The 15,068-nt window shown below is 39.9% G+C and overlaps 1 protein-coding gene across 2 annotated transcripts in view; it reads right to left on the bottom strand.

Moving 5' to 3' along the window:
• LOC107699145 (neurexin-1a-like) overlaps positions 1 to 15,068 on the bottom strand; it is a 162,232-nt gene that overhangs the window by 31,221 nt on the left and 115,943 nt on the right. For both annotated transcript variants that reach the window (XM_016500329.1, XM_016500330.1), the window contains one exon: positions 8,707 to 8,888. In XM_016500329.1, the coding sequence (XP_016355815.1) occupies positions 8,707 to 8,888 (182 nt within the window). The remainder of the gene's footprint in view (positions 1 to 8,706; positions 8,889 to 15,068) is intronic.

Genomic DNA, 15,068 nt, shown 5'->3' with positions numbered 1-15,068 from the left:
TAGTTTAAGTATTTGCTATTGACTGTTCAAATGCGGAGTTTTGCGTAGCGCAGAGTAGCGCATCATGTGTGTGTGTGAGGGGAACAGGGTCACATCACAGGAGAGTGAACTGTCTGTCAGAAATCATAGCACGTCACTGTCTTAACCGCGGCTTGTGTACTGCATCATCACTGTGTCTGTCACGCGACTCTGTTGCCCTTCCGGGCTTGAACTGATGGTAAAACTAACAACATTATTAACTGTCTTGATATTTACTTTGAAAGCTTGACGCTCGCAATTATGGTAAGGGGCGTTACATTTCCGACGTGTGCTTCTGGTGTTCTGCCAATCGCAATGCACTGGGTCAGCTGGCCAATCAGAGCAGACTGCGCTTTGTCAAAGGAGGGGGCTTTGTAGAAAACGAAGCGTTTGAGAGAGGCGGGGCATAGAGGACCTACAATAATGTACAGTATTTGAAAAATAATGTGTTTTTTGAACATTAAAGCTTGTCAACATATTCTGTTACACCAAATACACAAAATAATGATCTTTAAAATAGCATCATATGACCCCTTTAATTTTCCAAACTTTTGACCGGTAGTATGGATATTGAGAAGGCCCGTTTTTTACTCAAATTTATAATGAGAATGGATGACAGTAATAACAATATTGGTGAATGACATGCACAGTCCACTTGAACAGTTCTGCACATTTGAATGAGGAGTGTGGATCAACCTAAAGCACCTTTGATTACACTGATTCACGTAGTTCTGCTTTCAGGATGCTCATAAGCAGTTTAGTGCCACTCTGTCTTGAAGCCTTTATTTCTTTCTCTGAAAATAACATGTTATAGTCATTCAGCCTCTGTGATCAATATAATTAAGTGACCCTGCTGAAGTGCAATGCTTCCAGTCCTTCAGATAATCCACCGACTGGCCTGTTATGAAAATGGGTAGTTCTGCACATCCTGAATATGTACAAACACTTTAAACTGTGACTGAAATTTCATTTAAAAGCACCAATATTTCAACCAGTGTCACCATCAGGTTCTTGGTCACTGTTCTTTCTCCCCTGATTGCTCAGTTTGGCTGGGAGACCAGCTCTAGGATGAGTTCTGCTTGTCCCAAATTTATTTCATTAAGAATTATGGATCCCACCGTGCTCTTGGAAACCTTTAATGGAGCAGTTTTTTTTTTTAGCCTTCCTCAAATCTCGACACAATCCTGTGCCTTTGACCTCATAGCTTGATTCTTGCTATGATATGTATTTTCAGCTATTAGACCTTACAACATCTCAAAGATGATTCAGAGAAATGGGATGCAACCGAGGCAAAATTTCAAGTATCATAACAATATACTGACAAAATCTATCATATCATGACAAAATAACCACATTGCATTTTAATTACGTTCATTGCATCTTTTCCTCGGAAACTGAGTTTGTGAGTGATATGGAGCAATCTGCTTTCTCAAAAACAGTCCGATGTTGTGCCATCTTGTGCAAAACACATCAAATAGCCAATGTTTCAAAGCATGAAATTATCTATGCATTTTCATTTAACATGTCATGCCCATACGTTTGAGATATTAAAAATGAACATGTAAACACTTCAGAGTGAAATGATAACTGAGGGCAAATTTGACTAGTATGGAGAAAACATTAAGCAGGCTTTCTCTTGACAGAAAGAGTGTCTTTGTTTGAATGATTGCTAAACAAACTTAATCTGGAATAAAATGCTTTTCTAAAAACAGATATATTGGTCATTAAGCATATAGGTCACAAAGTGCCTATAGTGTATTATTTTAAACATGCATGTGAGTGTATGGTACATGAGTAATAATTTGATTCAGTGAGACTCAGTGAGCTCATATGATACAGGTTTATCCATTAGGATAGAGAGTGTAAACCATACAGGTGTAAACCACTGATATATCATCTAAAAGCAATTTTGAGAACAGACCTGCACTGTTACTATAGAAACAACAGTGACAGTGATGAGAGGAAGGAGATGCTCTAACACAGTTAAAAGCACACTCATCCCCCAAAACTGCATCACACGCACATGCCTGATAATAACTACATGTATGATGACATAATCACTGTGTCTTGTCAGGCCAGAGTAAACGGACTGTCACGAGGGAGTTGAAGCGGGCAGAATCGCGTGCCAGAGTCGCGGCGCTGTGTTGGGAGTTTGGGTATATGTGTATGTCTGTGGCATGCACGGCAGCAGGTTTCATCTGGGTGTGTAATGTGATCTGTGTAAGTTCATGTCAATGGGCAGGTGTTTTAATTGGTGTGCTGGGAATTGCGTGCGACAGATTTCCCAGTAGAGCCGTGGCAAGAATAAACATACGCACAACATGCTCTGGAAAAACAATGATGGCTGATAGGCACAAAAGACAACACAGAGCAAAGAGCCCATGAAGGAGCTTTCAGATGAATTATCCATCAGAGATGAGCACAAAATCCTGAGCAGCAAGAAACATTACAAACAGAACTCTTTTTTTGTATTCAGTTACAAGGCAGAAAGCAAAAGCCATTCACCCTGTCATAATCCAGACTGGGGAAACAAGCTCTTCGGTGCTTCGGAGGGATGAGTAGGGGTGTTCACTGTCATTCAAGAACGCAAATAGCCTTTAACATAGATTTCATGAATATACTGAACCTATTAAACAAATACGCTCCTGCACTGGAATCTGTAACCAAGTTATTGTTTTTCATTGGCACAAATTGTGTAGACTGACTTGAATTAAGCAAACTGTGGTGTTTCAAATTTAACAAATTGCGGCATTTCGTTTGCTCCGTATAATGGTGTTCAGCTTTGTTCCATACTGCAATACAGGTATACGTCATTCTGGATTGAAGGGTTGGGACTCCTGTGACTCAATCTGTCCTCACAGCATAACACCTGCAAACCACTGACCTGAGATCTCATTTCCTGAACAATCAAAAATCTATTGGTCTATCTGAAATCCCCCACTCTGTTTGCTCAGGTCTGTTTTTCTCTTTGAGCACCATTTTTCATTCCATTCTTGTTTCACTCCTTCCACTGAAACACAAATACCCTAAAGGACGATATCCTCATAGTTGACTGATCTGCTCCAGAATAGCATCACACCTGACATCTCACCCACCTCTGGAAGAGCCACATGGGTATACAAACCCATACCTGTCCCTCCACTGGGACAAACACCCTGTAATTCCCCAGCAATAGAGATGGGAATTGTAAAGAATTTAACAATTTTGGTTCTTATTCCATTACAATTTCAATAAAAAATCTTTAGGGAATAGTTCACTCAAAAATGTAATCTCTTGACAGCTGATATGGTGTTTTTTCATCCGTTTTGAAGTTTGAGAGCAACGGTCCCCATTCATTGTAATGCATGGAAAAGAGTCACTTTCAAACTTTGTACAAATTTATCCTTCGATTGAAAATTTCATAAAGTACCAGTTCATAAATGAATTGGTTCCCTGAGGTGAGACAACTGACATTATGTCAGTAGCTGATGCTATGGGGAAACACCTTTGTCTGAGATTTACTAAAGCTCAATTGAATCATGGCAGTGAAATTCACCAGCCAGCGGCATTTGAGTGTGCAGCTTCGGAATTCATGGTCTACTGTATGTATAGAAGAACATAAACGGCATCTCCCTAGAATCCTTCAACTGAGTCAAAAAGAGCAAAACTCGCTATGTTCAAGCAGAGTAACATGGCCAGCATGTCTCGGTCACTCATCTCAAGGAATTGAGGTTACTTGAGTAACCGGAGATGCTCGCTTTATATACTGGTTCACTTGCCATCAAGTAAAAAGCTGATGCTATGGGGACAGTATAAAATCACAGTGAATTATCAGTGCAGAATTGACCCAGCCTAGCAGAGCAGAGTTGTTGATAAGGATAAGCCACCTCAATACAGTTACCTAAACACGCTATTGTGGCAGTGACATTTGTCTGAACCATTCAGAGTTGCATAAGCTCACCAGATAGTGGCAGTGAATGGTATGGTAGCAAAAACTGCACCAAACACAGGTTATAAAAATAAAGCCATTTTAGGTAATCTAAACCGGTTACATAGACAATGGCCCACAATAGGAGCAAACCCACTAACTGTATTGAGCCCTGATGATTTACATATTCTACCTCTGAGTTGCACTGTGTTGCCTGTACAAACAAGCAAATGGTGGTTCTGTTCATCTGACTGAAATGTTTTGAGTGCAAAACACACTGCAAGGAGCTCCAAACAAATGACGTTTCATGCTTTCCTTGCACCTGTCCAGGTGCGGACTCCTCTCCAACACTGCACAAATGTTACCCTTGGGAGGCTGCCAAAACCATGGCATCATTCCCTTCATCTGAACCACCGAACATGGCCAAACCATGGTCTCTAGTGGAGGGATGGAGGTCCACTCATGTGAAGAACATACTTGAAACTGAAGGATTGGAAGAGTGAGAAGCATGCAGGACCTGAGCCGGTGGGAGCTCATCACTATAACCTCCTGATCTGCTCCGCTGTTGGGTTTTCACATTTAAATTGAGTACTTCTCAAGAGCACCGCATCCTGAGACTTATGCACTCACAGTGAGAGCCTGTCTAGTTAAGAGTGGCCCCTGCAACAGCAAAGCTCAGGCAGATGACACAACTCTCTTGCCTATCGGACAGCTGGATGGGACCTTTGAAAGACACTCACAGAGCAACACTTTGAAATAAATGCCCCTTCGTGAGTAAATTTGCTGTTTTAGCTATATATGTATGTTTTAATGTTACTAATGTTTTATATACAGTATATGTATATATATATATATATATATATATATATATCTGTGTGTGTGTGAAGTCACCACTTGTACAGTGTAAAATTGGGGTCCTGTAACAAAACCGTTTCGAACCACTTCACAAAACAAAAACTGCATATGTATTTATTGTCTTTGGATTACATTGTGGTTTTCAGTCTTTCTCTCATTGCATTCCATTGAGAATGCAAGCTCATGTCTCTTTACTAAATATCATGAAAAAATATAATGAACACAGAATAAGAACTGGTTTTGATTCCCAACTCTACTCAGCAAACACTTAACAGGATGCTGCTGGTAAATATCTTCTTTTTGTTTTCATCTTCATGCTTTCTTTTCTACTCTCTTTTGGTCCACATTCAAGATGTGCTTTCAACACATTCCTGTTGTTTCTCTGCAAAACTGCAACATCTGACACTGCAATCTTACTAACCTGCGTCCAGTTTGCACCTCTTCAAGTGCACCTCCCTCCTGTTCTATGGGTCTCTGGAATTGCTAGTCAGCTGTAAACAAAGCAGACTTTATTCAAGCCTTTGCTACTCACTAAGCTCTTAGTATTGGCAATTCAATATGCTGAATCGGACAAACTGTCTCAGATGTGAGCCCAACGAGAGCCATCGTGTGGAACACACACACACACACACACACAAATAAAAAAAAAACAAGCCAGACGAATGCTTGCCGATGGCCTGATGTTGTCGACTGTTGGCTTGGTGTATCCCGGCCTTAATGCTAAAGATTTCCTCTTTCTCCTAGCCTCATTGGATCTATAATGCCTCACCATCACAGGTACTCACAAATCAGGCAACCAGCTAGACCTCATCTACTTGCATAATTGTACAAGACAATGTTTTGTTTGATCCTCTTCACATTTTTTATAAATTTTATTATGTTTATTTTACACCTCCCTTCTTGTGTGCCATCAACCCCTCTGCAAATTTCATTCAGAAGAATCCTACACTCCCGTCCTCTTCCTACTTTTCTTCTGTTATGTCATCCTCTCTTCCTGCCATCACCCAGTTCTCATCATTGGCCACAGAGACTCCACTTCAAAATCCTCTCTAGACAATATCTATCCTATCTCCTCCAGGCCAGCACATGCTACTCCCTCCAAACCCTGGTTATCCCATGTTCTCTGTAAACACCGGACAAAACTCAGGGCCGCATGGAGAAAATGGTGCAAATCAAAAGATCCAGCTGAAATAAGTATGTATCAGTCTCTGCTCTGCTGTTTTTCTGTCAAGGTCCACACTGCCAAAACATCAAATTTTCCAAACAGGATCAGCAGCGCTTCGAAACACATGCTTCAGATGCTGTGTAACACTTCAAGACATTCAACTCTCTTCTTTGCCCCCCTCTGCTGCCTCCATCTCCTTTTTAACAGCTGATGACTTTGCAATATTCTTTTAACAGAGAAAACTACAAACATCAGCAGCCACTTTTCAGCTTTACAAATTCAGGATCTCAGGCCACTCACATCCACAGCAAATAAGTTTTCTCCTCCTCTCTCCTCACAGAGGCAGAAATATCTAAACTTCTCCTCTCCTTACCATCCTCTGTCCTCTAGACACCATCCCCTCGCTTCTATTAAAAGTCACTTCTCCTACTCTCCTACCAGCACTCACATACACCATCAACCACTGCATTCAAGCAGGCTCGGTTAACCCCACTGCTTAAAAAACGTACACTAAACACTTCACTTCTAGAAAGGTACAGACATGTCTCTTTCCTCCAATTTATAGTGAAAACACCTGAATAAACTGTTTTCAAATAGGTATCACCTTTCCTTTTACAGAACATCCTGCTGGATGGTAAGCAATCAGGATTTAAAATTGGCCACTCAACTGACAGACTGCCTTGTTGTTGGTCACTGAAGATCTGCGGATTATGAGAGCTGATTTTAAATCATCTGTTCTCATTCTATTAGATCCATCAGATTATTCTGTCCATTCTTTCATCACTGGGCATCACTAGAACTGTACCTCACAGGTAGGTCTTTCAGGTTTGCCTGGGGAGGGGAAGTATTCAAAGCACATCAGTTGGTCATGGGGGTTCCTCAGGGATCAGTTCTTGGACCCCTCCTCTTCTCCATATACACTACATTGCTGGTACCCATTATACAGGCACAAGGTTTCTTTTACCATTGCTATGCTGATGACACAAAGCTTTACTTTTCATTACAACCAGATGATCCAATGGTAGCTGCCTGGTGGACATCTCATCAGAAATGAAACAACATTACCTACAACTCAATCTAGCAAAGACAGAACTTTCAAAGCCACTTCAACTGTACAGCACAATTTCCCCATCCAGCTAGGATCACCTAAAATAGTCCCAAGCAGATCAGACAGAAATCCAAATAACCAACTGAGCTTTAAAGACCACATTACAAAGACAGCATGGTCATGAAGGTTTGCACTGCATAACATTAGTAAGATCAAGCTCTTTTTAAAAGTACATGCTGTCATTGTCATTTCTAGGCTGGACTGTTGCAATGCTTTTCTGGCTGGATTTCTGTCATGTGCAATCAAACCTCTACAAATCATCCAGATCACAGAAGCACGACTAGCCCAAGAGAGCCTACATCACACCCCTTTTTATCTATACTGTCTACCAGTTACAGTTTGCATCAAGTTCAAGACACCTATGCTTGATGCTTTCACTCTCTCTCTCATGAGTCTGCATTCCCTTCAGAAGCCTGCAGTTAGTGAGTAAGCAGTGCCTTGTGATACAATCACAGAGCAGAATAAAATCACTTTCCAGAATAATTCACTGTTCCTCGATGGTGAAATAATCTTCCTAGCTGGGCAGATGAATCCTTGACAATATTCAAGAAATAGCTGAAAACTCATCTCTTCTGTGACCACTTAAAAAAAAAAAAAAAACCTTTTATGCTTTCAGGATTTCTTAAAGCCCTCCCTGTTCTAGCCTGTACTACTCAATGCAATGTTGTTTGAAACTCTTTATATTGTTAGATCTTTGTAGTGTTATTGCCTCCTTAAGATTAATCTTTTGTTGCATTCCATGTTGTAAGTTGCTTTGAATAAAAGCATTCAAATAAATAAATAAACAAATGTAAAATGTAAATGTGGTAAGCAGCAGGAATGTTGCTTCTTTTCTTTCTGTTTTGTATAAATAAACCCGTTTCATTTTTTTTTGCTGTGTAAGGACAGTCATGTGTGTTGCTGTATGTGTTCAGTGTCCTTGATGTGTGCTGCTGTGTGCGTGTGATGTTGTGTTTGATGTGTCGTATTTAACGTGTCTGTTCAGATGCGCTGCTCGTGTGTGGTGAGTCTGTACACTTCTCTGGCCACTGCTGCCATCTGATACACAGCAGATGTGAAACTCTCGAATCCCACATTCACCCGCAGGCCAGAGTTGACCTGACACAGCGCAACACTGCAGCACTAAAGACCCATGACACTTTCACATGTGCCCATGCAAGTCACTGTGTGTGTGACCGTTTGTATGAATACTTTTTCCTACTTTACCAAGTTTGTATGTAAATGTGTCTGTGTAATTCCTCTAAAAGTGTTTGACATGTGTCTTCTGTTTCATTTACAGCAATTGATGAGTCAGTTTACACCTGGTAACAGTTGTACAGCTCTGGACAGTTGTGAATACAGCGTGTCCTGTACACACCATATTCAATATAACTTCATACTCATAGCAGAGCACTATCTACAGTTGAGTCTGAAATCACACATTATCAGTGACATGCAGCATTCATTACATAGTGAATACTGTATACGTGAACGAATGAGCAGTTTCAGACAGTATAAGCATGAAATTGAAAAAACAGTGTTTGTATGTGCCTTGTTCTCTTGTGTAAATTAGTACATTCATAATGGATCTTTAAATCATTTTTAGTGTAATAATACAATACACTTTTTGTATTTTCAATAAAATGTTGTTAAATAGAGAAAGGGTCCACTTACAATGTGTAGTTTGAGATAGTCACCTAACCCAGAGGAGCTGTTCACTCGCACCAGTAGAGCTTCTTTCAGATGAGTACTGAATCCCACCGCCAGCCGATCTGCTCGTGTGCTTGGCCGGTCGTTTGGTGGCCATGTGTATGTGATCAGACCACCGTCTCTCGCAAATATAAATGTGGTGCCTGCTGCAGGAGACACAGATGTGCAAACAAACAGAGAGAGTTTAGTCAATTTATTTAATTTATATATGAAAAAAACCTTATATAGCATTAAACAGACAAAGAGATAGATAGATCGATAGATAGATAGATAGATAGATAGATAGAATGCATTAAAGGAAGTTGTGTTTATATAAACAGTCGTTAGATTATGTTCTTCTCCTCAGCATCTGTTCTGAGCAGTAAGTAGTAAATTATTCTTTGTTGAATACATTTCAGTGAGCAGCAGGAATCTATAGAACAAAGCTCTTTAATCTCCATTTCTGTCTCTGTTTTCTTGACCAGGATTTAGTTTATTTAGAGGTAGAACTTGTGACCATGGAAGATTTTTCAGGTGTGCACACCAACTTTACCTCAGTGCCTGACGAAAGTCAAACAAGAGCACAGACCATATCCCATATCCACAGAACATATCCTGTACCACTCAATTATGGCAAAAACCATAATCAGGAATATTTGAGTGAATATTGAGACCGTAATTGATTAACACAATTACTGATTTGACTCAGCAGGCTTTAAACACCTCTTAAACACATCATACAGAGGCTTTAGCCATTGCAATGGAGTTTTTGTAGAGAGTGAAAGCAAGAGCAAGAGATATGAGTGAATTGCAGAGTCTCAGCAGTGTTGGGCAGTCGCATCTCTAATAATAGCAAAGCTTTAAGTTTAAGAGTGCTTCCACCTCGCTGCTGAAAAATGTCAGGTAGATTTTCAGTAGCAAAACTGATAACACTGAAAGACAGCACTAACAAGTTTTTTTGCTTGCATATTAAATGTCTTTATTTGTGTGTGTGTGTGTGTGTGTGTGTGTGTGTGTGTGTCTGTGAGAAAGATAAAGAGAGACAGCAGGAGAATAAGATATAAAAAACATGACTTAATTGAAAAAAGAATCCAAAATTCACATCCTGTCAGCTCTTTATGCATTCGAGAGTTTTCTTTCGGTTTCTTTTCTGTTGTCAAAACATGCTGGCTGTAATTAGTGTACATCATTAGTACTGGAAATGACATCAATGTGTAACTCTTTCACTATATTTTAGCTAATAAGCATTCGTAAATGCAAATATCAAAGCCTCGTGTCTTCTTTTATTTATGTTCTCTTCTTTTTTTTTGTCAAAGTCAACAACTGCGTTATTCAACAGCAGCATTTACCACAGATGAGCATAGAGAGAAGAAGAAGAAATAATCACACAGAGGAAGTCAAGTGGGGAAAAAAAGAAGGCAAGGCCCAGCATTTCAAGAAAACGGTGAAAAAATAGGTGCAAGGATTCCATCAATCCTGCAACAGAAGCATGCACAACAGAGAGAGAAAAAAATCCACATTATCTCACATGACTTACGTTCATGGCCTTTATGTGTTTTATTTATAAGGCTTAAACAAGCATAGAAAAATGTGTACACTTTATAGTAAAATAAGAATCTGTATTATTTGAACAGTAAAAGTCAAATGTATTATTATTTATTTATTTAGTCTATTGCTCATTGTGATTGTTATTTGTGGTGGAAGGCAACAGTGTAATGTTCTCTTGTGTATCATAAAACAAAATATAACAAATGTATCCCCATTTTTTGATATGTGGAATTTATAAGCTTACAGAGGTGCTGCTAATGACCAAAGCCTACTGACTGAGATGTTAAGGTCTGCAAATTGTCACAGGTTTAGCATAGTGAGCGCAGCTTTAGCAAGGTGATTGGTCATGTGGTCAAGGAAAGGATAAAAGAAGACTATAAATATAATAAAGCTTTTCTAATTTTTTGATTCTTCTTTTGTGCCTTTTGCCTCCTGGGCAACTGGGTTAAAGTAATCTCTCTCTCTCTCTCTCTAAACATATAAATTCTCTAAACATATAAATTTAATCATGGTTTTCAGCATCAGCTCTGTCCAGTGAACATAAGAATGTAAAGTAATCTCAGACAAAGCCATCAATCCATCTATCTATTTTTCAAACTGCTTGTCCTATGTAATAGGCGGTAAACAAGGGAACACCCTAAATGCATGGCCAGTCCTTAGACATCTGAATTCAGATAATTTTATCAGCCTAGCTGTGAGATATGCTCAAGTGTGAGAATATACATGCATATGTCTCTGCTCAATCAGTTTCATTGCAGTTTTCACATGACATAATTAGTGTAAGTGATGAAATTCACATGTGTGGGGTGGGATGGCAGTCTTTCTCTCTCAGACTGCTCTTATAGCAGTTTTTTTAGACTCCCAGCATGCGCTGCACTTTGTAAGCAAGATCATGCTAAATGGTGTGATATTTAATTATCGACATGGCTACAGGAAATTTCAAAAAATGGTAAAATGGAAAGTGAGTGGAGTTGGAATCAGTATAACACACAGCTAGAGGCAGAAACAGACTCAGAGACACTATGAACATGCTCTGCTTGCAAGAATGACTGGAAATAGTTAGCATAGGATTTTTTACGAAAAGTTAATTTACACTGTATAGTCTCACATGGCCAGACCTTTCACAGAACGGCAAAACTGTCCACACTGCAGCTTATTCTGACCAAAAATTAGCCACTTAGACAGGAAGAGACCATCAGACTGACATCACTTAACGCAACCAGTTTTGATCTTATGTGCCATTTAGAAGCAAATTTATCTGAAATAGATTATACCACTACACTATTACTAATAATATGATATGATATGATATAATATAATATAATGAAGCATTGTCTGCAAACAATTAGCAGAAATGTTTTTAGAATCTGTGTTTAGAAATTCTGCTCATCTAAAAAACATACAGATCATTTCACAGACATAATTTGTAACATAAGACATGCATAAATCGAATCATACAGTTCTGTTCATGGATATCTAGCTATTTGCCTGCAACAAAGTGCTTCATAATTCTGATTATTTCATCCTAAAAGACAAATAGTTGGTCAATCATGGTATCATATCAAGGAAAACAGTTGTTGTTGTTGTTGTTTAAAAATAAGAGTTTGATGCACTAGTATGCAGACATACTCCAACAGTCCTCCAGTCCAATTTAACTTCTTCACCGATATGATATTATACTACAAAAAGGGTAATAATTATAATTATTACAAAATTTAAAAAATTGGACACACTTCACTGCAATAAGCAGGTAAATGACAATTAGCTTGAAAACATGAATTGTAAAATGGGCAGGAATTAGTGGCACATCATATGTATGATAACATGATTTATTTGAACTATTCACTGTGTTTTTAATTCAACATAACATAAAACTAATTTAAATATATAATGTAATATAGGGCATAATGATTAAAAATATATTAACTATAAGAAAATGTCCTCATATTTCAAGGTTTTGAAAGTACATAAATAGTTTAAAATACAGCTACATCTACATTAATCCGGGTACATTTGAAAACGACATTTTCATTTCAAAACATTCTCCATCCACACTAGCATTTTGAATATTTTTCCAAAAGTTTCTCATCCACACTGAAATGTCAGAAAACGTCTCAGGTTACGTATGTAACCCTGGTTCCTCGAGGGAACGAGACGCTGCGTCGAAATACGCTAGGGGAACGCCTTCTGCGACCCACGCTCTGAATCACATGTGAAATCAGTCCAATAGCTGAACGGAACGTCACGGGCGGGTGACGTCATGACCAGGAAGCTATAAAAGCACGTGCGGCGGAGCCAGCGTCAGCTTCTAGGAATGAAGCAAGCGCTGGCAGGGACGCCGGAAGTATGGCACCGAGACGCAGCGTCTTGTTCCCTCGAGGAACCAGGGTTACATACGTAACCTGAGACGTTCCTCTTCAGGAACTCGAGCTGCGTCGAAAACGCTAGGGGAACGAGAATGCCCACGCCGCCAGACTTCCAAGTCTCTGCCTAGTGTGGAAGACTGCACAGCTAGGGCGAGAGAACAGAAGAGCCTGGAGTAGCTCGCATGTCTAGACCATAAAACCTAACAAAGGTAAGGGGCGTGGACCAACCCGCAGCGTTGCAGATGTCCTGCATAGGCACACCTGCTAAAAAAGCCTTCGAGGCTGCCACACTTCGAGTCGAGTGCCTGATGTTGTACGCAGCGGCTTGGAGGGCAGTGCCAGAGCCTTTAAAGACGATGCCATGCCTGGGGACAGATAACTAGTTAGCGTCTGTTCAACCCGGGGCATCGCCTTATAGCCACGCTCAGTCACTGGCTCCGCCGCACGTGCTTTTATAGCTTCCTGGTCATGATGTCACCCGCCCGTGACGTTCCGTTCAGCTATTGGACTGATTTCACATGTGATTCAGAGCGTGGGTCGCAGAAGGCGTTCCCCTAGCGTTTTCGACGCAGCTCGAGTTCCTGAAGAGGAACACTAAATTCACTTGACTGCACATGCATAGAATCTCAAAAGCTCACTGAGATGATACAGATGGAAGAGACATAATAAAGTTATCAAGCTATTCTTCTGGCAGGATCATTTTATTTCACGAAATATCTCACCATTCACTGATGCGTCCAGGTGCCGCTCAATCACCACTATATGCTTGGTCTAAATCACAACCTGCCTCATGTTTTACATTTTCTGTAATCTTTGCAGGACTGTGATATGAAGAACGTACAGAGTTGCATATCTTTAGCAACAATGTGAAAGTGAACAGCACATAACAAGCACATACTGGTATTAACATAGATATTGGTACATGTCTAAGCATGCGTCATCGTTTTCAAATACCTCCGTTTTCACAGTCCATAAAACAATGTGAAAATGGCATTTTAAAATGTATTCACTTGGGAGAGCATCTTCAAACAGTTCTGCTTTCACAGGACAAAAATGCTGTCTCAAACTGGAAGGAAGGCCAAAATTCAGAGAAAAAGATGCATTTTCAGATCTATCTGGATTAGTGTAGATGTAGCCTACGCAGCTGTGGTTATGTTAGCAGAAACTGAGTCATCAGTGTCCCAAAGTGTAGTAAATCAGAGTCGTTGCCAGTGCCTGAATTCATGTACACGGCATATTGATTCATGACCTAGGGAGCTGATTAAAACTGATATCTGTGTCTCCTGCCACGTGACTTGTAGTTCCTCCTTTAGCAGCAACAGCTGCTGCCAAATATTTCATTTAGCTGCTTATAAGACCTGCATGAAGTTGAGGATGAACTTTGAACCAGTCCTCTCTACAAATCTGTTTCAGGTTGCCCTACATTTGGTGGGATGGACTGATGAACACTCGGTTCTTTAGCAAAACCAGCTTTGCTAGGGTGACCATATGTCCTCTTTTTCCCGGACATGTCCTGGTCGGGATTTCTAAATTGGCTAGATTTTGGCTTTGCTTTTCTACTGTTTTCAAACTCGCTGAAGGTAATGACTGCAAAGTACCAATGACGTGATAATCGAGCAATCGTGACATGCAAGAATGTGGGATATACAGGGAATGGCCATACATATTATGAATGAGGAGTGTAGAGAGCACGGCAACAGGAAAACAAAGCCAAAACCCAGACATTTTAGGCAAGGCAGAAATCCCAGCCAGGACATGTCTGGGGAAAAGAGGACGTATGGTCACCCTAGTTTTGCACATTTCTAAAATGCATCTTCTATGGTCATGTGTAAGTTGTTGGGACTGAGGCATGGTTCACTAATTGATCTCTCTTGAGAAGAACAGATTTGTTTTGTGTGCCTTTATTGAAAGAGCAGGGCACCTGTGAAACATACACATCCAGTCTCTTCTTCTTAACTGAAACATCTGACTCCAGTTACCTTTTGGATATCTTTGAAAAGTAAATCTATGTGTGAGTGTGTTATTAGTTATATTGTGTTTGTCTATCATTTTACTTACAGTAGATGAGGATTAGACCATTAGTAACTGATGCAGAAATCCAGATCATTTCAAAGGGTTCACAAAGTTGTCTCACATCTGTGCACTGGTAAATGGAGCTTAGCCAATCATAGCAAAGGCCATTTACATATAGATGCCTTAAAGAAATAGAACCAAAACCGACCCCGTTTAATTCTATTGGTCAGCGACACAGAGGAATGCAAAACTAAATCAACCTAAGCTGCTAAGTACACACACATCACACACACCAGAGGAGAGATGTACTTGACAATAATGCTACTAAATTCATAAATATGAGCCAGTTTGGGGGGTGTTTTTGACATTTGTATATTTTATCAGTGTTTGCCAGCAGTGGTTAAAGCTTGCAGACATGTG

This window comes from Sinocyclocheilus anshuiensis, unplaced genomic scaffold (assembly GCF_001515605.1).
Source record: "Sinocyclocheilus anshuiensis isolate Anshui unplaced genomic scaffold, SAMN03320099.WGS_v1.1 scaffold166, whole genome shotgun sequence".
Lineage (NCBI taxonomy): Eukaryota > Metazoa > Chordata > Actinopteri > Cypriniformes > Cyprinidae > Sinocyclocheilus > Sinocyclocheilus anshuiensis.
The sequence above is the reverse complement of the archived record's forward strand: the minus strand, read 5'-3'. Positions and strand labels throughout refer to the sequence as shown.